This window comes from Chionomys nivalis, chromosome 10 (assembly GCF_950005125.1).
Source record: "Chionomys nivalis chromosome 10, mChiNiv1.1, whole genome shotgun sequence".
NCBI lineage: Eukaryota > Metazoa > Chordata > Mammalia > Rodentia > Cricetidae > Chionomys > Chionomys nivalis.
Genome location: NC_080095.1, coordinates 39,159,793 through 39,185,131, shown reverse-complemented (window position 1 = coordinate 39,185,131; position 25,339 = coordinate 39,159,793). Strand labels below are relative to the sequence as shown.

General features: G+C 46.2%; 1 protein-coding gene across 1 annotated transcript in view; it reads left to right on the top strand.

Annotated features, from left to right (window-relative positions):
- The first annotated feature begins 839 nt into the window (after positions 1–839).
- The window catches only part of Flvcr2 (FLVCR heme transporter 2), a 65,615-nt gene continuing 41,115 nt past the window's right edge, over positions 840–25,339 (top strand). Inside the window, exon 1 of the mRNA XM_057782599.1 lies at positions 840–1,925. Within this exon, the coding sequence (XP_057638582.1) occupies positions 1,170–1,925 (756 nt within the window). The 5' untranslated portion in view covers positions 840–1,169. The remainder of the gene's footprint in view (positions 1,926–25,339) is intronic.

The following is a 25,339-nucleotide window of genomic DNA, read 5'->3' as shown; positions in this document are numbered from 1 at the left end:
GTGACCCATAGTTCCACACCTAAGTCGTTATCTGAACATTTGGTTTCTTCATCACTATCATGCAAGCCAGCATGCCTTCCCTGCAGGCCTTGCTTCAAAGCTGCGAAGGGGTGATTCTCAGGGGATCGGCAGGTGGCAGGCGAGGACAACAAGGCTGCCAGAACCGCTGAACACCATGCCCAGGGCCAGCTCAGCCAACTGCACTTCCGACAGCTTCTACTGTAGGCTGTGCTGAGCTTCCCGGGGTTCCGTTCCCTCGTGGCAGGCCTCGGGGACCCGTCAGAGACTAAACAGCCCTTCAAGGTTTTGTCCATCAAGATAAGACCTCGTCCGCAAGAAAGGCCGCGAGAAAATTAAGATCTCCGCAGCGCTCCTTTGACCAGAGACGCCAACTGTCACCCCGAGCTCTCAGCCCCGGGCGTGGAGCCCAGGAAAGAGGAAGAAAGGCCAGGATCTGTCTCGGATCCCCCTTCTCCCCCGAGAGCTTTGGGGACCCCGGGCCTCGGTGCACGCGCTCTGGCCCGGACAAGACTCAGACCTCGGAAGGACAGGCGGGACGTCCACCAGAGTCTTCTAGGAGAGGCAGGAGGAAACAAATGAATTTAGGGGCTGTGTAGGGGGTGGGGGCTAACCGGGCGGTTTCCATGGCGCCCGGGACGTGGTGGAGGAATGCACCCCAAGCTATGGCGAAACAAGCGCGGTGCCCTGCGAGACCTACTCAAGAAGGCGCCGGAGCCTGGGTGGGAGGGGTCGAGGGGCGTGGGGAGCCGGGCAGGCCGGGGGCGGGGCGGTCACGTGCGCCCGAGGGGGCGAGGCCCCAGCCTGCCCGGGAGCGAACCGAGCCGGCCCAGCAGCAGCAGTCGAGCGAGCAAACTTTTTCCAGGACGGTCTACACTTCATCTGAGAACTCCAGGCTGGAGCAGCCTGGAGCGTGTGGCGAAGAGTCTGCGGCCGACTTGGTGACAACAGTTTGTGAGGGAGGGAACGATTCCCAAAGACCAGCGAAAGGAGTTTGGAACTGAGCGCTGCCTCTAAACAGCTGAGGTCTCGGTTTCTCCGCGAACAGAGGTTCGCTGCTACAAGTGTCCCCTTAGCTCTAGCGGGCAGGCAAAAGACTGTAAGACAGTAGGAGTCAGCTCGTGTCCGGGGCTCAGGAGCACACTGTGGTCATGGTGAATGAAAGTCCCAAACAGGAGGAGAGCAATGACAACCCTGCGCCCGAGTCCTCATTCCAGACGGACACCAGCAACTCCACCCATCCCAGCGTCTCCATCCATCCCAGCGTCTCAGGCCATCCCAGTGTCTCCATCCATCCCAGCGTCTCAGGCCATCCCAGCGTCTCCATCCATCCTAGTGTCTCGGGCCATCCCAGCGTCTCCATCGACCCCAGCGTCTCTGTCCGCCCCAGCAGTTCAGCACCCCCTAGTACCTTGGCTCAACCCAGCGGAGTGACCCATCATAGTAGCTCATGTCGGGAAGGCAGCGTGATCAAGGTGAGCAAGCGCCGTTGGGCCGTGGTCCTGGTGTTCAGTTGCTACTCCTTGTGCAACGCCTTCCAGTGGATTCAGTATGGTTCCATCAATAACATCTTCATGACCTTCTATGGCGTCAGCGCCTTTGCCATCGACTGGCTGTCCATGTGCTACATGCTGGTTTACATCCCTCTGCTCCTGCCCGTGGCCTGGATGCTGGAGAAGTTTGGTCTTCGCGCCATCGCTATCACTGGCTCAGCTCTCAACTGCCTGGGGGCCTGGGTGAAGCTAGGCAGCCTGGAGCCTCACCTCTTTCCAGTCACAGTGGTGGGTCAGGTCATTTGCTCGGTGGCACAGGTCTTCATCCTGGGCATGCCTTCACGCATCGCTTCCGTCTGGTTCGGGGCTGATGAAGTGTCAACAGCTTGCTCCGTGGCTGTGTTTGGCAATCAGGTGAGTAGAGGAGTGTGTGTGTGTGTGTGTGTGTGTGTGTGTGTGTGTGTGGCTATGCCAAAGAGAAAGCATCTCACCATGATGGGGCTGAGTATGTTAGAGGGTACCTGACTTGACCCTCCATGTGGGAGGCTGCAGTTTTCTAGTTCACAGCCTTTATGACTCTGGGTGTCTTTGTGGTTGGGTGTGACTGTCAGTGACATTGTAAGGTCAATGGGGGGGGGGTGTCACAAACAAGGAACTTTTTCTTCCATCCATTGATGGTGTTTCTCCATCAACCTGTGTCAGTCTTTAGCTTTCTCTGACAGCCCTCCTCGACCCCTTGGCTGTTTAGGTGTCCTTGGAATTTGGCAGATGTTTTAGCTGGACCTAGAATGCAGGATTCCTTCTATGTAGAACTGTGGGCTGGGCTGTTCTTACATCCTTTACACACCGCTGAACCCAGGACATAGAGAACAATGCTTGGTCCTAGACTCCCTCTCTGGGGTCTAGAGCCAAGTCCAGCAGGGTAGAGTAGAAATCTCACTGTGAACTTCCAAGACGGCTCTGGTCTAAGCACCTAATATCTTAATCTCCCCTCTTTCCTGCTTTGGGCCAAGAATGCCCAATTCTTTTCACCTTAGTGTGGTTCTGGTCCAGAAACTTGGGCATGCTGTGAATTGGATTGTGACTCTATTTGAAGCAAAGTAAAAGTTTATGGGGTGCTTCTTTAATGGGAGCCCTAATCCATAGGCTCTCACTTCTTCCCAAGCACTTGTTGTCCAAGCAGCTGTTAGGCCATTGGTCACCCTTGGCTCTCATTAGCCTATTTTGTCTTATCAGTTCATTTAGAAAATGTAACTTCTGACGTAGTGAGATAGCCAGCCTAGAAGTTATGAGCACTTCCTTCTCTTGCAGAGGATCAGAGTTAGATTCCTAGCACCCATGCTGGGTGGCTCACAACTACTTCTAACTCCAGCCAAGGAGGATCTGATACGCCTGCCTTCCTAAGGGCACCGGTACTTACGTGTACATACCCATAGACACAATTAATAAAAATAAACCTTTAAAAACAGACTTTAACAAAGATAGACATTGAACTGGGTGTAGTGGTGTTTGAACTGGGTGTAATACTTGGTAGATAGAGACAAGAAGGTCAGGTATTCAAGGTCATCCTAGACTACTCAGTGAGTTCAGGACCACTCGTGACGCCTAAAAATCTATAAATAAAAGCTGTGTGGTGGTGGTGGTGCACGCCTTTAATCCCAGCACTCAGGAGGTAGAGGCAGGCAGATCTCTGTGAGTTCAAGGCCAACCTGGTCTACAAAGCAAGTTCCAGGACTGCCAGGGCTACACAGAGAAACCATCTCAAAAATCAAACAAACAAACAAACAAGCATATATAATATTTGTCAATCCTCAATCCTCAAAATAATAAATTTGACTGTGGGTTTTAATGTCTCTAGCCATTATTGGAAGCTATGACTGGGGTGTGAAGAATTTATCTTCTAAAAGGTCCTCATTCTATGAGCAGAATAGGGTTCATAGAAGGTGGTATAATTCAGCCTTACCATTTAGGAGGAGTTAAACGACTTCCTCTCTGTTTATCTGGGGCCATCAAAATTGGGTTTCTAACACTTTTGTTGTTATTAATCCTAAGGCCCAAAGTAGCCCCCTGACCCACATTTCTGAAGGACATAATACTAGACACATCATTAAAATTTAAGAGGAATAGTTTATTCATTTCTAACTCTCACTCTTGACAAGGTCAAGAAATGCTAAGAATTTTACACTTAAAAAAATACCCTGGGGCTGGTGAAATGGTTCAGTGGGTAGGGCATCTACTGCCAAACCTACCAACAAACCAGACAAACTGAGTTGAATGTTCCAGACCCACACAGTGGAGTGGAGAGAACTGACTCCTGCATCTGTCCTCTGACCTCTGCATGCTTGCTGTGGCATGCACCTGCTTCTCCTACACCCCCAGAGACATGATAGATAGATAGATAGATAGATAGATAGATAGATAGATAGAAACATAGATAGATATACAGATGATAGACAGACGATAGATAGACAGACAGATGACAGATAGATAGAAAGATGATAGATAGATAGATAGATAGATAGATAGATAGATAGATAGATAGATGGATGGACGGACAGATAGATGATAGATAGATAGATAGATAGATAGATAGATAGATAGATAGATAGATGTATTTAAAAAATTAAAAATCTATGCTGGTGGAGTATGTTTGCCTCGGGAAATAGCTGTTTCTTTTGACTATTTTGGTTGATCCTCTGTGCTAAATTCGGCAGCATTATGAAAAGCGGGAAGAGATGGGATTGCTTGTTTCTCTGTTCTATAGCCTTTTCCCAGGCAAAGCTCGGCTGCATGGGAAGAAATGCTTACAGAGTGCCTGTGCTTTACATCTTAGCAAAGACTCCACGGAGCTGGCTTCCATCCTGCAGACTTCACTTTGACCTTGCCCATGTAAATCATCCGAAACCCAACATCTTTTTCAACCCAGGGTGGGGGAGTGGGACCAGAGAAAGAGAGTCTCCGAAGAATACTGCTATTTGTGAATTGCAGAATATTGAAATGGTAATATATATGCCATAGTAATCTATCCACGTATGCAAACAGGTTTAGGCAAGGTGTTTTGTATGTAAAGGTGTGTGCATGTGCCACGATGCATAGAGGTCAGAGGACAATTTGCAATAATTTTCTTTCTACCATGTAGGTCCCGATGATCGAACCCAGGTCCTCAGGCTTGTTGGCAGGTGCCTTTATTCACCAGCTTGTTGCCCCAAGGGGGAGTTTTAAAAGACTCAAATAAAGAGGATTGCATCAGCTATTTTGAAATAATAGTCTCTGGATACAATGATTAATAGCAGTGGTGTGGTCTGAGGCTGAACAGACAGACTCTGGGGAGATGTCCTTCTAGAAGTGCTTTTTGTGTGACGTCACACCGGTGCCAGGATGTACTCAGTAGAAGAGTGCATGCTTAGCGTGTGCAAGAGCCTGGGTATGATCCCCAGCACCGCAAAAGTGCACAGGTCTCTGTAAGGTCGGGGTCTAACAGAAGCTGTTGTGCTGTTGTGGTCATTTCCACAAAACAAAAACATTTCCATTCAGAATCCCACCCCCACCCCCTTTTTTTTTTGAGACAGGCTCTCAGCTGTGGAGCACTGGTAGGTCTGTCTGGACCTGGCTGTGTAGACTAGATTGGCTTTGAACTCATAGAGATTCTCCTACCTCTGCCTCCCAAGTGCTGGGATTAAAAGTGTGTCCCACCACACTGGCACAATTTGCTTTTTGTTGTTGCTGTTGTTAAGGTTGACACAATGACTGTTTTTATCTTGACATGTTTCTTTCACAGGGAATTCTGACCTCTGTATTCCTAGTGTTTCTTGTGTACTTCACACAGCAATCAACCTCTGCTTATATAAAATTCATCTTTCACACATTAGGCAAGCCTGAAATTTCCCTGAGCACCTCATTTTGCTAGACTCTAGGTAAAGGCTATGAAACTGTTGTCTGCCTTCACAGATTTCCTCTACCAGGGTTTAAAGTGTGTGCCGAATGCCTAGATTCAGAATCGTAGATTTATTTCCAGTTCTCTATGCCTTTTTTGTGTTGTCTAGGTTTATTGGCTATAGGAAAGGGTAAAGAATGGGGAAAGAAGTTAACGCCTAAATAACATCTAAAATATGCAGGGTACTTTTCATCTAATATTTAATTTAAGCTTTTCAGCAACTTGTGAGGTAGGTATAATTGTCCCTGTGAGGAGACAGAGTAATGTAAAAAGGGTAACCTTAATCACATTCCTGGAGCAGTTGAGTGGTTGCAGGAAGCAGAATTGACTCTGTTATCAGTAAGCCAACACTGAATCTTCGTGAGGGAAAGCCAGTGTTCAAAAAAAAAAAAAAAAAAAAAAAAAAAAAATCAAATGCCAGGTGGTGGTGTCACGCCTAATTCTTTAAACTTGGGAGGCAGAGAATGGCAGATATCTGAGTTCAAGGCCAGCTTGGTTTACAACTCCAGTTATGGGACACAGTAAGAGTGGCTTGAAAGACGAAAGAAAGGGAGGAGGAAAAGGAAGAAGGAAGGAAGGAAGAAAACTAGGGCTGGGGTACAGCTTGTCTGGTTAGCATTTATACTACGTTCTAGGTTGGATCCCCACCATGCATGAGCACACATAGAAAAAAAGTGGGAATCTGAGGTTCAAATTTCGTTCTGTGTCTCAAGAACTTTTGATGATCGCCTTCTGTGAGGCATTTCTGCCTCTTGCGTTGGAGGGGCTGTTTGTTTGTTTGAGATAGTGTCTCTCTGTATATAGCCTTGTTTGTCCTGGAATTCAACACATAGACCACTCAACTATCCTCAAACTCACAGAGATCCAACTGCTTCTGCCTCCCAAGTGCTGGGATTAAAGTTCCCGCACCTAGTAGATCTGGACATAGTCAGGAAAGTGGGCCAGAGTCTGTAAGAAAGAAACTGGTGGGGTCAGGGAAGACAGGGAACTCAAGATAGGAACTTGAAGCTCTTGTCTTTTCAAGGCTCAGATCGGCTGCTCTCTGGTAGTAAAAGCTGGGTAGTTTTTGGGCAACACTCAGCACAGTTTCAGGTGAAAACCATCTGCACTGGGGTTTGGGGTAGCACAGACACATTGTTACTGTACAAGACGTAGAAGGTGGGACAAAGGGCTAACTGAAGTGGCTATGTAACATACTGCCAGGTTCTCTCAGCATCCCTTAGTTCCTACCTGTTACAGGGTATAGCTAGTATACCCCTCCCCTGAACCCTTCAAGCCCAGGGGTGGGTTGCCCCCACCCCCGTGCCTTTTCCCTATGTAATTCAGCCATTTGCACCACGCTTTTCCCTGTGTAATTCAGCCATTTGGACCACTCTGGATCTTTTGCCTTTTTTCACCCTTTAACTTCCTGGTCTTTTGGTCTCATGGTTCTCCTTTTCTCCTCCCACTTCCTCCCCTGGCCCAGCTCAGGGCGGTCACTCAACTCTCCCAGATGTCTCTGCCTCTGGCTATTTTTTTCCTCACAGTCCAATAAACCTCCTCTCCCACCATACCTACAAGCAGTCATTCCCTTCTTTTTGTATTTCTTTTTTTCTTTTTTCATTCAAAAGGAAACCCTGAGTCCGAGAACGGGGTAGCCCAGGATGAGCTGGACGTTGGGAGACGGGAGAGATCTTCAAAGTCAGCTTCAGCCCATGGTGAGGGGGTCTGGCCTACAGCACAGAGAAGGAAAGGGAACAGTAAAATCACTTCACTTTTGGAGGCAGGGACAACACCAGACTTTCACAGTTCGAATCCCACAGAAGTGCTAGTGATTATATAAAATAACCCTGGATCATGGGACTGTAGCGTTAGAGCATGTGCAAGCCTCATATGGAACTAAATTTTCTGGTCACCATGTTAAAAATGTAAACACGAAAGAGACCATTAGTGTTAGGGCTAGATTTTATTTAGCTCACCACATCCCCAGTGCTATTTAAACGTGTTGTCAATCTAACACAAATACTAGTGTGATATTTTACATCTTGCCTCCACCCCTGTGGTGCTGGGGAGCCGACCTGAGGCTTCATTGGTCTAGGCAAGTGCCCTACCATCGAGTGACAGGTTTGGTCTTTACATCCTGCTCATTGTCAAGGCTTTGAAGATTTACAGACTTCCGTGTCTCCCCATGTTCTGAGTAGGCCTTGCTCCACAGCCAGGTGGACATGCGGGTGAACAATGGTGAAGACATTTTGTGGCAGATAAAGATGGACTCTTGGGTCAGGCAGTGGTGGTGCACGCCTTTAATCCCAGTACTCAGGAGACAGAGGCAGGTGGATCTCTATGAGTTCGAGGCCAGCCTGGTCTACAAGAGCTAGTTCCAGGACAACTAGGACTGTTTCACAGAGAAACCCTGTCTCAAAAAAACAAAAACAAAAAGGAAAAGAAAAAGAAAAACAAAAATGGACTCTCGGAAGTGACTCCAGCCCCTAGGAGGCTGGGCTTGCTTAACTGGCCGAGCCTGTGCTCTCACCAGAGAAGCTAAAGGAGGCTAAGGGTGAGTCAGGAGCCAGAGTTCTAAGGTGAGGTCTGACTGCCTAGGTATGGTAACGCTGTAGGTCAGGAGATCCTGACTTATCTCTATCGCTCAGCTCTTATCTGTCTTGCATCTCCTGAGCTCAGAGGCGGGTCAAAGTCTGAGATGCAGGACCCTTGATTATCATAATGATCATTGCGGTGGCCATGAGCTCCCATACCTGGCTGCTTTCTGACCTCCAGCAATGCCATAGAAGACCAGAGAGGGGGGCCTGGTGGTGACTGAGAGGCTCAGAACTGCTCTTTCTGATGGGGCCAGCCCTGTTAGACCAGTGACTGAGGCTAGCCTACAATAGCGATATTGGAATGGGGTGTGGCCCCACCCAACAGGAAGGCCAATTGTTGCTACAAAAATTATAACCTGATGTCCACAGATCTATCTTCCCACTTTCTTATATGAAGAGCAACTATAAGTACAGGTTTTCATATGAAAATTCTCGGGCCAGGTGTGGAAGTTGAAACCGGGTCTTGTCAGGTAACCCTGGCTAGACCTGAACTGCAGTAATCCTCCTGCGGTTGGAATTACAAGACTATGTTGCCACATCTGGCTTGAAATATATTTTTTTTAAGTCATGATGAAACAAATGTACTATGTTTATCATAAAAGGCTAGTAACACGTCAGTTCAGTGGAATTAGCTGCATTCACTGATACCATCCTTCAGCCTCAACAAAGCTCACGGTCAAACAGTAATTCTTCCCGCCCCTTCCCTCCAACTGCTGGGAATCCCCGTTCTACTTGGCACTCTTTGTGTTTGAATCTGCCTATCCTGGGTGCTAATGGAAATGGAATCATAGTCACAGTTTTCACTGTCTGCCTTATGCAATTGGTTTCGTCTTGATTTTCTTTTTAAATCTTACCTGCATGGGTGTTTTGTCTGCATGGATGACCGAGCATACACACGCATGCCTGGTGTCTGAGGAGGCCAGAAAGGGACATCAGAGCCCCTGGAACCAGAGTTAGAGCCAGTTGTGAACTGTCATGTGGGTATCAGAGTTGAACCCAGGACCCCTGAAAGAGCAACCAGGGCTCTTAATCTCTGGGCCATCTCTCCAGCTCCTGAAATTCATTTTTAAAGGTCAATATCTAATTCAAAGATTCTGTTTTTTTGTGTGGTTTTTTTTTTTGGTGTTATTTATTTGTTTTATTTATTTATTTATTTATTTATTTTGACTGTTGAGTTTTTTGTTTGTTTGGTTGGATGGTTGATTGTTTGATTTTTTTTTTGAGACAGGGTTTCTTGGTGTAGTCCTGGCTGTCCTTGAACTTGCTCTGTACACCAGGCTGGCTTTATACTCTGCCTCTGCCTCCTGAGTGCTGGGATTAAAGGTGTGCACAGTGGGTTTTGGTTTTAAGACATATCTTGGTGTACAGCTGGACTGGTCTCAAACTTGAGATTTATTTTCCTCAGCTTCTGAGAACCAGGATTGTAGGAATGCTCCATCAGGCTTAACGTCCTCTCTCCACTCTGTGTGTTTACGTGTGTGTGAGTGTTGAATTTTCTATTTTAAAACCGTGGGTTAAGGAAAATTGCTAGTCTTAGACTCTGGGAGACGGTGGCATAGAATTGAGTTTCAGTTCTACCGTCTTCTGCTCTCAAGGCTAAGTGGTCCAGCCTTCCACAAACGCGGTCATGGGGCTGGGTTTCAGATGCCCGGTGGAGGCGTCCTTGATCAACTCTCTGGGAGAGCTCAGATATAAAAGTATCATTCTGTAGTTTTCTGTATACAGGTTTCTCTGTTTTCAGCTGACTCCCATACGAGGCTGGCATTTAGGAGCTTGAGTTTGAAGGACATAGAGTCCACAGGAGGGAGTTGCCTGCATACAGCCATTCTACCAAGGCTGATTTACTGTGTATTTCTTGTATGCTGTGTCTGGTGTTCAGTCAGAAGGAAGGGGAGTTTGGGCCCCTTACCTGTCAGATTGAGGAGACAGATTAGGCTTCTGAGAAGGACTCATAATTCGAATCCCCTGAGATCCAGATGTCAACAAGGGCCAGGGGCAGCTCTGATAGAATGGAAGCACATTCACTGCAGGTGCTTCTAACCCTGGCTCTCTAACGTTCTCCAGCATCCTGGAGGAGGTAAAGGCGGGCCCCATTGGCCCCCACCTTGACTTTAGCCCATTGCAGACCCTGAACTGCTGCTGCCTTTCTAGCCTAGCCTAGCCTGGCCTAGCCTGTCTGATTACTTCCCAGCCTTGGCTCTGCTCTCACCAGTTTGGTTCCATAACCATTTCCTTGAAGAGATGCTATTTGCGGCGGAGAGTGACATTGGCAGGATGGTTCTAGGTCCCTGCTTCCCTGCAGAGACATCAAATAAACAACTAGGAACTGGCCAAAATAACTTCTTTATACAACCTTCGCAAATCTGTCTGAGCTCCACAGCAGCTAAGCATAGCCAAGGAACAGCAGCCAGTGTTCAAGAGGTTGGAAAGGTTATGACTTTGCCTTCCTCTTCTGGATCCAGAACGGTTCCAGCCTCCTCTAGGTTTGCTAGCAAACGGCACACTAAATTAGCGGCATTTTATGCTGTTTTGATGCAAACACAACAGCATTTGATACATAACAAAGAACAATCCAGCAAGAAACCAAAGAAAACAATTCCATTAATAACAGTGAAAAACAGCCAGGCCATGATGGTGCACGCCTTTAATCCTAGCATTCAGAAGGCAGAGGCAGGTAGATCTCTGAGTTTGAGACTGACCTGGTCTACAGAGTGAGTTCTAGGACAACCAGATATACACTGAGAAACTTTGTCTTGAAAAACAAACAAACAAACAAAAATATAATAATAATAGTGAAAAAACAACAATCACACTTAGGAATAAGCTTAGGAAGTGAAAAGTTTATACACAGAGAACTATAAAGTGTTGCTAAAGTAAAGAAGACATATAAACGGGAAGTCCTTCTGCTTTGCCAGTTGACAGATTTCATAACGTTAAGATGGCTACTGCTCAAGGAGGTTGGCAGAGGCAGTGCCGTCTCTCTCCAGCTCCAACTGATCTATCTTGCAAAAATCAAAGAATCATCCTAAAGTTGATAGGGAATCTCAAAGGGTCCAAAGCAACTGGAGAAATGACAAGAGGACAAGAATGGTGTTCAAGTTTCAAAACCTACTGCACAGCCGTGGCAATGGAGACAGAATGGCTTTGACAGAAAGACACACACACACATATATTTGGAGAGAATTTATATACACACACAGAACATTGAAATTCTGGAGAGAATTCCGAAGTAAGCCCTCACGTATATGATCAAAAATGTTTTTATTTTTTTTAAGTATGTGCACTACCTATATGCAGGAGGTACCTGCGAAGGCCAGAAGAGGGTGTTGGACTTCCTGGAACTTCAGTTATGGGCAGTTATGTGCCGCCATGTGAGTGCTGGGAACAAAACTCATGCTCTCGGCAAGAGTACCAAGAGCTCTTAACTGCTGAGCCATCTCCCCATTCATATTTTTATTTAACATTTAATGTGTGTGTGTGTTTGTACAAAGTGCAGCACATACCCACGTGGCGGTCAGACGATAGCTTTTAGAAGTCATTTCTCTCCTTCCACCACGTGAGTTCCAGGGATTGATTTAGGCTTCTCAGTCTCACGGGCAAGGGACCTTATCTGCTGAGCCATCTCATCAGGTCTTAGTGAGGAAGGCTATGTTTTCAGCAATGATGGTAGGAAAGCTGCACAGGCGCATGAGAAAATGAAGCTGGACCCTTATATCAACATAAAACCTAATTCAGAGTGGGCCAAAGACAAATGCGGGCTCTGAAAACGTACAGTGCTTTCAAGACAATAGAGGAAAGAACTAACATACTGAATTTGGCAATGGTTTCTTAGATATGATGCCCAGAACAGGTACTAAAAGAAAAGGATAAGCTGGGTTATACCAAAATTCAAAACGTTTGTGAATCAAAGGCTCTTTTCAGCAGAGTAGAAAGGCAGCCCCCAGAATGGAAGAAGATATTTATACATTATTATCTGTGACTCAGACACATCCCTTTCTTTTACATGCAGTCTGCCAATCACTGCAAAGAAATTTTCAGACAAACAGAGAGGAGCCCCAAGTTTCAAATGCACTCCTCACAGGACTTAGCTAACGAGGGTTTCTGTTGTAAGCAGGATGGTCTGAGTTGAGAAGAACTGAAGGAGAGAATGAAAAGAAATCTGTGAACTGTGCGCTTGTAACCAAATTTAAAGCCTTCATAGAACGAGCATTAGGAAAACGGCCTTGTTAGTGTGCTTTACGGATGGAGTTTAAATGCTCAAAAGGTCACTCTTGGGCATTTGCACAATCCCAAGTGAGGGGTCAAGGGTTTCAACTGGCTTATATTACCAAGTTCCTGAAAAGCAACACAAGTGGTGGTAGCTATGGCAAAGCTACCGGGAGTCTGCGGCTCAGCTGGGTGACTTCTCACCTCGGTTATCCAAACAGGCAAGGCTAGGAGTGCAAAGCTGGGTGTTGTGACTCACTAACAGCACACTGGACTTGTCAGACTCTGCACGAGCCTCACAAGGCTGCCCCACTATACACTGGTGTACTGAACGACTCCCGGGACCACCGTACTTCTGACCAACCAGATCACCAGCTGGAGGCTCCCAAAGATTTAATTTGCTACACCAGCTCAGGGGCTGGGGAGAATGCCTGACTTAAAACTTACTGGCTGGTAAAGGATGCCATTCCGGAAATATCAGAGACATGCTGGGTGGGGCACGGGAAGAGGGAGGATGCTGAGTTATTCCTGGACCCTACAGGCCAAACTCCCAGCTCTCTGTGTGTTCCCAGCCTGGAAACGCCCTGTGATCCAACATTCTAGACTCTAGAGTTCTGTCTCTAGACTCTAGAGTCTTTCTCCAGCTTAGTCTTGAGGGCTACTCCCTGGAGTACGGGGAAGGTGGAACAGGTAGCTCCCATTTCCCAGTAACTACTGTTCTCAGTCACACTCTCTAGGGGGCCTTAACCTGTGACCTCATGAGCATAAACTCAGGTCTTTTGGGGGCAGGGACTCTGTCTTACAGTTTCAATCGCTGTGAAGAGACACCATGATCACGGCAACTCTTATAAAGGAAAACATTTAATTGAGGTGGCAGTTTATAGTCAGAGGTTTAGTCCATTATCATCATGGTGGGGAGCATGGTGCTGACTACATCTTGATCAGAAGGCAACAAGAAACAAGCAAAGCTTAAGCAAAAAGACCTCAGAGCCCGCCCCCACAGTGACACACTTCCTCCAACAAGGCCATCCCTACTCCAACAAAGCACAGGTCCTCATAGTGGCACTCCCTATGAGTTTGTGGGGGCAATCACATCCAAACCACCACAGACTCGTTAAGAATAACGAAAAGATGTTTCTGTCAGTCAGGTCATTCCAGAGAGTTTTGGAGCTCTGAGCCAGGAACTGGGACAGAGACCAAATAATATAAGTAAAATTTGTGTTATGCTACGGTACATAGACTCGCCAAACAAACAAACAAACCAAAAACAGCTAGAGCGTTAGAATGGGTTTGCTAAGATGCTAGGGAAAGGGCAATGGGATGCATTAACTGGTGCTATTTCACTCTGAGAAGATGAGTTGGATCATGTGACTATTGCACAATAAAACCAGCACTTTAACATAATGGGACTGGTCCACCTGCTCAAAATACTTAAAATACCTTTCCCCCCTTGATGCTGGAGATGGAATTCAGGGCCTCCTGCGTCTATGACTGAGCTAAACCCTCACCTGAAATATTAAAAATTTAAACTACCACCAGCAGGGGAAAAATATTCCACACCTACTCTTTTTCAACTGAAAACCTCTCTGGGTAAATTGGGGGTTTGTCTTGTTTGTTTTGTTTCGAGACAGGGCTTCTCTGTGTAGCGCTGGCTATCCTGGAACTAGCTTCACAGACCAGGCTGGCCTCTAACAAACAGAGATCTATCTGTCTCTCTCTGCCTCTGGAGTGCTGGGATTAAAGGTGTGCACCACTATGTGGGCTCTTTTTGTAGGCTCTTATTACTGAAATAATTTAGAAATGGACTCAGATAGCTTGAGGACAAAGTTATTAGTTTGAGAGAGTTTGTTTTTTGTTTTTTTTTTAAAAAAAAAAAAAAGAACAAGCAAAGTGCAATTCTTAGCAGCTCCTGGGAATAGGGAGGTGAAGGGGAAGAGGGAAGGGAGAGAAACCATCATGTCTTTGCAATGGAGGCTGGCAAGCAGTAGGGTCAGGGCAGAGTGTCAGAGAATGAGTGAGAAGACCCGGAGCACCAGTGAAAGCATGCACGGGTACCGCTGGGTATCTGAAAGAAAGAGACAAGAAAGGAAGGAAAAGGGAAAGTTAGGCTTCTCTGAGTTAGGACTCGAAAGCAGGCAAATGGCCTGGCAGGCATGATGGTGACCGGTGCCCTAGAGGCTTCACTGAGGCAGGCTGCTGCCAACATGATCTCTTTAAAGGGAGAATTAATCCCCCCTCACCTTAGCATGTTTTCAGAAAAACAGGGTGGCTGAGTGACTCCTGGTCACAGACTGGACACAGTAGTATGTAATTTAGAATATCAGGTGAAATTACCTGGCAGAACACGCAACAAACCTGCTTAGGAGTTTATGGGGGGGGGTATGTACAGGCCTAGTGAGGTCCGTGTGCAGAGAGAGAGAGAGAGAGAGAGAGAGAGAGAGAGAGAGAGAGAGAGAGAGAGAGAGAGCTGAAGAGGGCTCGTCCAGCCTTTAAAGGCTGCCTAGTACATGCGTACAGGGGAATGGCGGGTTATGTTACACATGGATGACGGAGCACACGCATGAGCACAACGGCTCATATAGTTGCGTTTTACATAGGTGATGCAACCATGCCACGCATGGATCTCGCCCGAGACCTTGTCCGCACATGCGTGGCCCTGGAACCCGGAAGTGTTAGCCATGTTGTGGCTGAATCATAACATCAGGTCTCTACCCAATAGAGGCACACTTCGGATGCCAAGCTTTTTGTTTTGTTTTGCTTTTTGAGACAGGCTCTGTGTATGTAGCCCTAGCCATCCTGGAACTCACAGAGATCTGTCTGCCTCTACTCCCTGAGTACTGGGATTAAAGGCGCGCGCCACCACCTCCAGGCTCAGATTCCAGGTTTTTGACCTCCTTTTACCTTTGCCTCAATGGGCCTCCGCTAAGCTCATCTACCTCCCTTTTTATTTCTCATATTTAAATTGAAAAGGGGGTCTTCCCAGAAGAGGAGAGGTAGGGGCCTTAGCCATCATGCTGCAGACTACTGTAACACCCCTGCCCTGAGGACCTTAGTCCCTGTCCTTCACACTACTGGCCTTAATTCCTGTGAACTGTCTTCCTGCAGGCTTTCCTGACCCTACCCTCTTATCACCAAGTGGGAAGCTTGCTGAAGGGCCCCGATCTGATTGACAGGGCTTTGGGCGCGACAGTTGCCTTCTATTGGTGACTTAACAGCATTCTACTTCCTGGACGAAATCAAGATGATGAATTGGTGAGCCTTGGAGGGTTCAGGTCACTGGAAGTGTCCATGCGAACCGAAGGGAACAAGAAACGGCTTATTCTGATCCAGATATGAGTGAGCATGGCCCAAGGACACAGGTTCAGGTCACCCTGAACAACTTGTTCCACTGTGGAGACTTTACATGAGCTTTTGCAGTCACAGAACAGGACAGTCATAAATCAATGTATTTACCAAAGTCACTAATGGGGACATCAGGTAGGCTGGTTACAGAAAAACAGGACACTTGAGATGTAACTTCAGATGTAATCTGCAAACGTGCTTAGCTTAGGGGTTGATGAAAAGGAACGATGTGCTAAGCTAACGCGTTCCAAAGGATCTACTCCAAGTCGGAAGGGTGTTTGCTCAGGTACACAGAGTGGTGATAAATGGCCGTTAGGGGACTGTCTTTAGATAGTCCAGGAGAATTTTGGCTCTCAAGGGAACTTAGTTTATGCAGGAAAAATTGATGATAGCTGAACTGTTTACTGTTGCAGAATGAATCTGGCTTCCCAGGGAGAGCTCACTCTGCAGCTTAGCGATCAGCCACGTTTGGAAAAGCTCTTTAATAATAGTGTGTGGCTGGTTCTGGCTAATGTACCGAAGGGAATCAGCCTCGAACAGAACATTTTACTAACTTATATACCAACCATAGGCTTACATAGTTCATGTATGCCATCGCTCTTAAACCTCTTTTGGGTCCTGGCCCCAGGTTACACATTGAACAACTTAACAGAAGCTGGAGACTGCAAGTCTGGCCGCTAAGGCAGATGGGAGATTTACACAGCACAAATATTGTCAGAATTATTTTGCATAAATGTCATTTTTGATAATTTTTCCTGGGGTCATCTTGCCCACCTGGCTGAATTGTGTATTTCTTTTCTTTTTTCCCTTTGGTATTTTGAGACAGGGTTTTTCTATGTAGCTCTGGCTGTCTGAGAACTAGTTCTGTAGACCAGGCTGGCCTCGAACTCAGAGATCCACCCGGCTGACTTGTGCAATGTCAAGAGGAGAGCCTGGGGTTTGATGTCGTAGGAGGTCTTAACGATGGCTGTCACTCCTTGCCACCTCCTTAAGATGCCCCTAAGAGACAAGAGGTACTTTCTCTAATAGAGAAATGGGTTCTTACAATCTGGTAGCTGGTTGTCAGTCAGGGTTGTCTCTTTTGTTATGTAAATGAAGCCTAATAGCTGGTCAGTCCTTGTCTGGAGGAGTCTGGAGCTGGGGGAAAGCAAGGCCTTAGTACCAGGCACAGTAAGATGCAAGCATACAGCTTTTCTAAGAAACTGAAATTTGAGCTGATTCTTAAAGGGAAAAAATGTTTTAAAATTGTGTGTGTGTGTGTGTGTGTGTGTGTGTGTGTGTGTGTGTGAATAAGAACGCAGGTGCTTGTTGGGTCCAGGAGAGGGATCGGATTCCCTGGAGCCCCTTATAGATGGTTGTGAGCTTCCTGATGTGGGTGCAGGGAATCCAACTCAGGTCCTCTGCAAGAACAGCAAGTGCTCTTAATTGTCGAGCCGCCTCTCCTATTTCTAGAATTGATTCTTTTGTTGGTGGTGGTCTTTGTTTTCGAGACAGGGTTTCTCTGTGGCTTTGGGGCCTGTCCTGGAACTTGCTCTGTAGACCAGGCTGGTCTCGAACTCACAGAGATCCGCCTGCCTCTGCCTCCTTAGTGCTGAGATTAAAGGTAGCACCACCACCACCAGGTCTTGGAGTTCTTAGAACTGATTCTTTTTTATTTTATTTTATTGAGCTCTACATTTTTCTATGCTCCCTTTCCTACCTCTCCCCTCCCCTTCAACCCTCTCCCATGGTCCCCATGCTCCCAATTTACTCAGGAGATCTTGTCTTTTTCTACTTCCCATGTAGATTAGATCCATATATGTCTCTCTTAGGGTCCTCATTGTTGTCTAGGTTCTCTGGGATTGTGATTTGTAGGCTAGTTTTCTTTTGTTTTATGTTTAAAAACCACTTATGAGTGAGTACATGTGATAACTGTCTTTCTGGGTCTGGGTTACCTCACTCCATATGATATTTTATAGCTCCTTCCGTTTGCCTGCAAATTTCAAGATGTCGTTATTTTTTTCTGCTGTGTAGTACTCCATTGTGTAAATTACCACATTTTCCTTATCCATTCTTCGATCAAGGGACATTTAGGTTGTTTCCAGTTTCTGGCTATGACAAACAATGCTGCTATGAACATAGTTGAGCATATGTCCTTGTGGTATGATTGAGCATCCTTTGGGTATATACCCAAAAGTGGTATTGCTGGTTTTTTTGTTGTTGTTGTTATTGTTTTTATTTATTTATTTATTTATTTATTTATTTAGAATTTCTGCCTCCTCCCCACCACCACCTCCCATTTCCCTCCCCCTCCCCCAATCAAGTCCCCCTCCCTCGTCAGCCCGAAGAGCAATCAGGGTTCCCTGCCCTGTGGGAAGTCCAAGGACCACCCACCTCCATCCCGGTCTAGTAAGGTGAGCATCCAAACTGCCTAGGCTCCCACAAAGCCAGTACGTGCAGTAGGATCAAAAACCCATTGCCATTGTTCTTCAGTTCTCAGTAGTCCTCATTGTCCGCTATGTTCAGCGAGTCCGGTTTTATCCCATGCTTTTTCAGACCCAGGCCAGCTGGCCTTGGTGAGTTCCCAATAGAACATCCCCATTGTCTCAGTGTGTGGGTGCACCCCTCGCTGTCCTGAGTTTCTTGCTCGTGCTCTCTCTCCTTCTGCTCCTGATTTGGACCTTGAGATTTCAGTCCGGTGCTCCAATGTGGGTCTCTGTCTCTGTCTCCTTTCATCGCCTGATGAAGTTTAATATTCAGGAGGATGCTTATATGTTTTTCTTTGGGTTCACCTTCTTATTTAGCTTCTCTAGGATCACGAATTATAGGCTCAATGTCCTTTATTTATGGGTAGAAACCAATTATGAGTGAGTACATCCCCTGTTCCTCTTTTTGGGTCTGGTTCACCTCACTCAGGATAGTGTTTTCTATTTCCGTCCATTTGCATGCAAAATTCAAGAAGTCATTGTTTTTTACTGCTGAGTAGTACTCTAATATGTATATATTCCATACTTTCTTCATCCATTCTTCCATTGAAGGGCATCTAGGTTGTTTCCAGGTTCTGGCTATTACAAACAATGCTGCTATGAACATAGTTAAGCATATACTTTTGTTGTATGATAAGGCATCTCTTGGGTATATTCCCAAGAGTGGTATTGCTGGGTCCAGAGGTAGGTTGATCCCGAATTTCCTGAGAAACCGCCACACTGCTTTCCAAAGTGGTTGCACAAGTGTGCATTCCCACCAGCAATGGATGAGTGTACCCCTTTCTCCACAACCTCTCCAGCAAAGGCTATCATTGGTGTTTTTTATTTTAGCCATTCTGACAGGTGTAAGACGGTATCTTAAAGTTGTCTTGATTTGCATTTCCCTGATCGCTAAGGAAGTTGAGCATGACCTTAAGTGTCTTTTGGCCATTTGAACTTCTTCTGTTGAGAACTCTCTGTTCAGCTCAGTGCCCCATTTTATAATTGGGTTGATTAGCCTTTTACGGTCTAGTTTCTTGAGTTCTTTATATATTTTGGAGATCAGACCTTTGTCAGTTATGGGGTTGGTGAAGATCTTCTCCCAGTCAGTGGGTTCCCTTTTTGTCTTAGTGACAGTGTCCTTTGCTTTACAGAAGCTTCTCAGTTTCAGGAGGTCCCATTTATTCAATGATGCCCTTAATGTCGGTGCTGCTGGGGTTGTACGTAGGAAGTGTTCTCCTGTGCCCATGTGTTGTAGAGTACTTCCCACTTTCTCTTCTATCAGGTTCAGTGTGTTCGGACTGATATTGAGGTCTTTAATCCATTTGGACTTGAGTTTTGTGCATGGTGATAGATATGGATCTATTTTCATTCTTCTACAGATTGACATCCAGTTTTGCCAGTACAATTTGTTGAAGATGCTCTCTTTTTTCCATTGTATACTTTTAGCTCCTTTATCAAAAATCAGGTGTTCATAGGTTTGTGGGTTAAAGTCCGGGTCTTCTATTCGATTCCAGGTATTGCTGGTTTTTTTTTTTGGGGGGGGGGGTTTCGAGACAGGGTTTCTGCTGGGTTTTGAGAAAGGTTGTTTCCTAATTTTCTGAGAAATCACCACGTTGACATCCAAAGGAGCTGTACCAGCTTGTACTCCCATCAGCAATGGAGAAGTGTTCCCTTTACCCTACAACCTCTCTAGCATAAGTTGTCTCCAGTGTTTTTGATATTGGCCATCCTACAGGTGTAAGATGGAATTTCAGAGTTGTTTTGATTTGCATTTCTCTGATGACTAAGGATGTTGAGCATTTCAGTGTCTTTCAGCCATTTTAGATTCCTCTGTTGAGGGCTGGAGAGATGGCTCAGTGGTTAAGAGCACTAATTGCTCTTCCAGAAGGCCTATTCCCAGCACCCACATGGTGGCTCACAGCTGTCTGTAACTCCAGCTCCAGGATACCTGACACCCTCATACAGATATACATGCGTACAGATATATATGTTCAAGCAAAACATCAATGCACATAGATTCCTCTGTTGAGAGTTCTCTGTTTAGGTCTGTACTCCTTTTTTTTTTTATTGGATTATGTGATCTTTTGATGACCAGTTTCTTGAGTTCTTTGTATATTTTGGAGATCAGATCTCTGTCTGATGTGGAGTTGGTGAAGATCTTTTCCCATTCTGTAGGCTGTTGTTTTGTCTTGTTGACTGTGTCCTTTGCTTTACAGAAGGTTTTCAGTTTCAGGAAGTCCCAGTTATTAATTGTTTCTCTCAGTGTCTGTGCTACTAGAGTTATATTTAGGAAGTGGTCTCCTGTGCCAATGTGTTAAATGTACTTCCTACTTTTTCTTCTATGAGATTCAGTGTGGCTGGTTTTATGTTGAGGTCTTTGATCCATTTGGGCTTGAGTTTTGTGCATGGAGATAGATATGGATCTATTTTCATTCTTCTACATGCTGATATCCAGTTATGCCAGCACCACTTGTTAAATATATTTTCTTTTTTCCACTTGATATTTTTTGCTTCTTTGTCAAAATCAGGTGTTTGTAGGTGTGTGGACTAATATCCGGTTCTTCAATTCACTTCTGTTGGTCCTCCTGTCTGTTTTTATGCCAGTACCAGGCCATTTTCGGTACTGTAGCTTTGTAATAGAGTTTGAAGTCAGGGATTGTGATGCCTCCAAAAGTTCTTTTATTGTACAGGATTGTTTTGGCTATCCTGGGTTTTTTGCTTTTCCATATGAAGTTGAGTACCATTTTTTTGGAATTTTGCTGAGATTTTGCTGGGCATCTGTAGATTGCTTTTGGTAAGATTGCTATCTCAATGAGCAAAGTGGTCAAGAGCTTGATCAGAAGGGAGGCTGAGCCATCCTAGAAAGACTTCTTAGCAGGGTCCCCACAGGGCTTCTGAAGCTACAGGCAGAGTGAGGTGCAAGGACAAAGTGTCATTTTCCTAGACCATGGTGACAAAATTTCTTTGTGATGTGACTTTGGAGTCTGGCATGGTACAGATTCTGGTACAGATTCTGGGTCACCCCCTTGCCACACAACAGACTACAGCCGCCTTCACAAACCCAAGACTCTGCTGAAGGGAGAGGTTTAGCAGGTATACACAGCTACTTTCTGTGGCCTGAGTCCAGATCTGTTTCTAGAAGCGCTTCTAGCCGATGTCCTTCCCTTGATGTAACTGCCCCCATCAGCCCACATCAGTCAGCACTGGGTGGATTGCAGGATGAAAGGGTTCAACCCTTTCAGGAGTGATAAGGAACCGTGAGGTCAAGGTGAAAACTGTTGCTTCCTCCTCTTTATTCTCTGCCTCCCATCCTCTTGCTCAATACCATTCCCCAAACTTACAAGGGCATCTTTCTTTCCTTGATCCTGTGGAACAAACCCCTACCCCCTTTTCTCTGGTGAATCATTCAGTACTGAAGAGTGGGATGTTCCAGATTCTGGTGGTCCAGCTTTCTGAACTCAGCCTCTCTCCACTCATAGTTCAAGATGCAGCCTGGCCAAGCAGGCAGAGACGACAGCAGGCTGTTTGTAGACGGGAGTGGGAGTGGGTTGGATTTTACTTCCTTACCAACTTCGGGAGGTTAGACAGCCTATCAGAGCCTTATGATGGTGCAGTGTTTGCGTTGGCTCCACCGAATTCCACCTCAAGGGAGAGAAAAGGCGAATGTCAGTGCTGCCAGGAGTCTGAAGAGTGCTTGGGGACATCTGCTTATTAAAGCTGAATCCCCGATCATGCCATAGAGGATTTCAGGAGGAGTCAGAGGAAAGCAAAATTAGAAACCTTAGACAGAGGGGAGCCAGGCATTGTGGTTCATACCTATAATTCTGGCAGTGGCGAAGCTGAGGCAAGAGGATTGTTGCATGTTTGAGGTGAGCCTAGACTGCAGAGTGAATCCCAGGTCAGTCTGGGTTATCGATGAGGCCCTGTCTAAAAATAGAAAGGGAACAGAGGCACCTGAGAAGAGGGCAGACTGTGGGTATGAGTATGCGTGTCTTAAGATAGCGATGCACCATTAAGTGTCTTCACTGTGGTTGCAGATATACATGCATATAAACACATGTATACATGCATGTGTGCATTTCTATATACACCCATACAGCATGGAGATCACACCCTCATAAACCCAAGACTCGGCTGAAGGGAGGTGTCCCGGTTTATCGGGTGCACACAGATGCTTTCCATGCCCTGATGATCCTTGATCTGTTTCCAGAAATGCTTTCCTTGACTTCACTGCCTGCATTTACCCGCATCAGTCAGTTGGCTATATGGACTGCCTTAGATTTAACACACACACTTGGTTTTTTGGGACAGGGTTTCTCTTTGTAGCTCTGGTTGTCTAAGAACTCATTCTGTAGACCACACTGGCCACAAACTTAGAGATCTGTTCATCTCTGCCTCCCAAGTGCTGGGATTGAAGGCATGTGCCAACACTGCCCAGCAGGTTTATATAAACTTATGCATACATATATCTAGACATGTATATATGAAAATTTGTGGCTCTTTAAATTACATGGCATGCAGGATATAATTATATTAAAGTTTGAAGATTAAGCAAAGGTTAAAAATTAAGTGTGTTATGCCCAGATCTGCAAAGTCCCCCCAAAACCAACAAGGAGACCAAGTCTCCTATGTAAAAGCAAAGAGCCTATATTCTACACAAGTTTGCAAACTCGGACTTCCCAAGTGTGTCCAATGTATTGGAATGATCAGAGAGCCCCGGGCTTAGTTGGGGTTGGGTTTTTATAGTAGCAAAAGTGGGGGTGAGGTATTTCTAAGGTTCAAGACCCCTGATTGGGCTGACATTTGACTAGGGGTGTCCTGGGGAAAAGCAATGGTGTGTGCTGGCAGGTGATCCTATCTACAATGGTCAGAACACTGGGAATTTCTCCTTGGTGAAAAGGTGATGGGTATGTGCTAAGGGACGTCAGTTCTCGGGTAGAACATGTTTGGTCTCAGTTTATGGTCTTTCTCAGAACCAGGCATTGCCCTAGGGCAAACTGAGACTCAGGCCTACCTAACTGCAGATCTAATAAACATTATCTTGGCAGGTGTGTACCAAGCTGCCATGGGCAAGCTGCCTGGGGCGCTATATTTCTCCTATATAAGTACCAATGACAGGACTCAATTATGGGTCCTGTCTGGCCAGGGGCTCAAGGGGATGTTATTGGGACCTCAGTAGCCTTAGTCAAACACTATTGACCTGTTCTTGAACAAAAGCCATCAGTCTCTTGATGAGGCAGGGACCGGGAGAAAGTAGTAGGAGCAGGGTCATTAGGGGCCTGCTAGAGCTGAAAGTGGTTAACCAAGGAGACTGGCTGAACAAGTTTTCACATCATCCAGCTTCTGCGCGCGTGCATGCGGCCTGTTCTCTCTCTTTAATCCATTTTCTTAACAAAGCCATTGAACCTCTAATTACCCCAGAGTTATTGACATGGAAACAATATCCTTCCCCGAGGGCCGCACACAGGTCTCCTTGTTGCATGCAGAGGAGCTCCAAACCTCTTTGATTCTGTAAGGCAACCTCAGCCAGGGAATCTAAAGAGATCTCTAGCTTGAGTATAGACTATTCTATGTTTTTGAGATCCAAATTAATGGCCGACTGTAGGGTCTGGTAGTTTTTATCCTGGCGGATTAAGGCTGAGGTGCCCACCCCCGTTGCTCCAGCTATGCCGAGTCCCATCAGGGAAGAGAGCAAGACAGCTGTTGCCCCTGTAGCTCGTTTTGCCCAGGCAGGAACAGGGGATAAGGTCGGTTCCATTTGGGCCTCTGTATAGCATTTTATGTTGGGGAACAATTGGACCATCCACAAAAACCTTGTCCTGTGTTGAGGACTGTCCCACGGATGCAGGGAATGAGCCCTGAAGTGCAAGCCCACCATCCAGCAGATACCAAATAGAGGGCATTATTTTGTATTGTGGTGGTCTGGTTACATAGACCTGCTGGGGCTTGCCTTCCAGGGGGCACCATACAGGTCCCCGTACCTGTTCCCTGCTGTAGTGAAATTTTTCCTAGTTTTCCCCAAGGGCAGGATTTGGGGGATACTGAGGTGTAATCATCAGCTATTGCAATACCAACATAGAAAGGGGGTTGTGCGTTTAGACACAGCCAGCATTCTTTAGTCAAATTGGGTTTAGAGGCATTTATCACCTGGAAGGTTTTAGAAACCAAGTCCCATAAAGGGTGTTGGGTATATGAAGAATCTTGGCCCTGAGGGGTGGTTCCCAAGTGGATTACTGGCGTTCAGCCCCCTCCTGGGGTCCTGGGGACTGGAGCCTCCCATCACTTTTCACCAGGACACCCCTAGACAAATGTCAGCCAATCAGGGGCTCTGAACCTTGGAAATTCCTCACCCCCACTTTGCTACTATAAAAACCCAAGCCTAGAGCCGGGCGGTGGTGGCGCACGCCTTTAATCCCAGCACTTGGGAGGCAGAGGCAGGCGGATCTCTGTGAGTTCGAGACCAGCCTGGTCTACAGAGCTAGTTCCAGGACAGGCTCCAAAACCACAGAGAAACCCTGTCTCGAAAAACCAAAAAAAAAAAAAAAAAAAAAAAAAAACAAAACCCAAGCCTAACTGAGCTCAGGGCTCTCCAATCACTCCAATACGCTGGACACACAGGGAGTCCGAGTTTCAAACTTGTGTAGAATAAAGGCTCTTTGCTTTTACATATGGGACTGGGTTTTCTTGTTGGTTTTGGCAGGGGGACTTTGAGGATCTGGGCATAACAAAGGGAAGCTTAAAAATGAAGTTGGGAATACTGGACTGGGTAACTTACTCATCTTATATTCCTTTGTGGATGAAACTGTAAAGAGGATCATGAGGTCCATTGCTGCTTTGAGCTCTTAGTTTGAGGTGTCTCTGTGTAACACAGCCCTGTAGATGTATCTGGTTGGATCTGTTGTGTCGACGTTTGATTCTCAGCCAGCAGGAAATGCGGACTAGATCCCAGTGTGTGTGCGTGTTCTTGGTCCTCCCAGTCTGTCTGCTCTGCTGCCACACATGTCAGCACACAATCCCCCTTGAGTTTCAGGAGCTGCATTAGATCAATAGCACTGAGGACCCTAGGGGAAGGAGCATAGAGAATAGCAAGGTGGGGGTTGTGGGATGGGCTGCCCTTTTGCATTTTGAGCCCATCTTGGACATTCTTGATTTCTGTGTGAAACGTTTGGGCTGATATGGCTGGGTCTTCTCTAGGTAGCCAACCCATTGTACATGAAGCTGTTTGTGTGTCCATCTTCTCTGCAAATTGTAAGGCTTGAACAGCTGTGAGACAGTCATGTTTACCAGGCTCATTTCTACGGAGATGTTTGTTTGAGGATA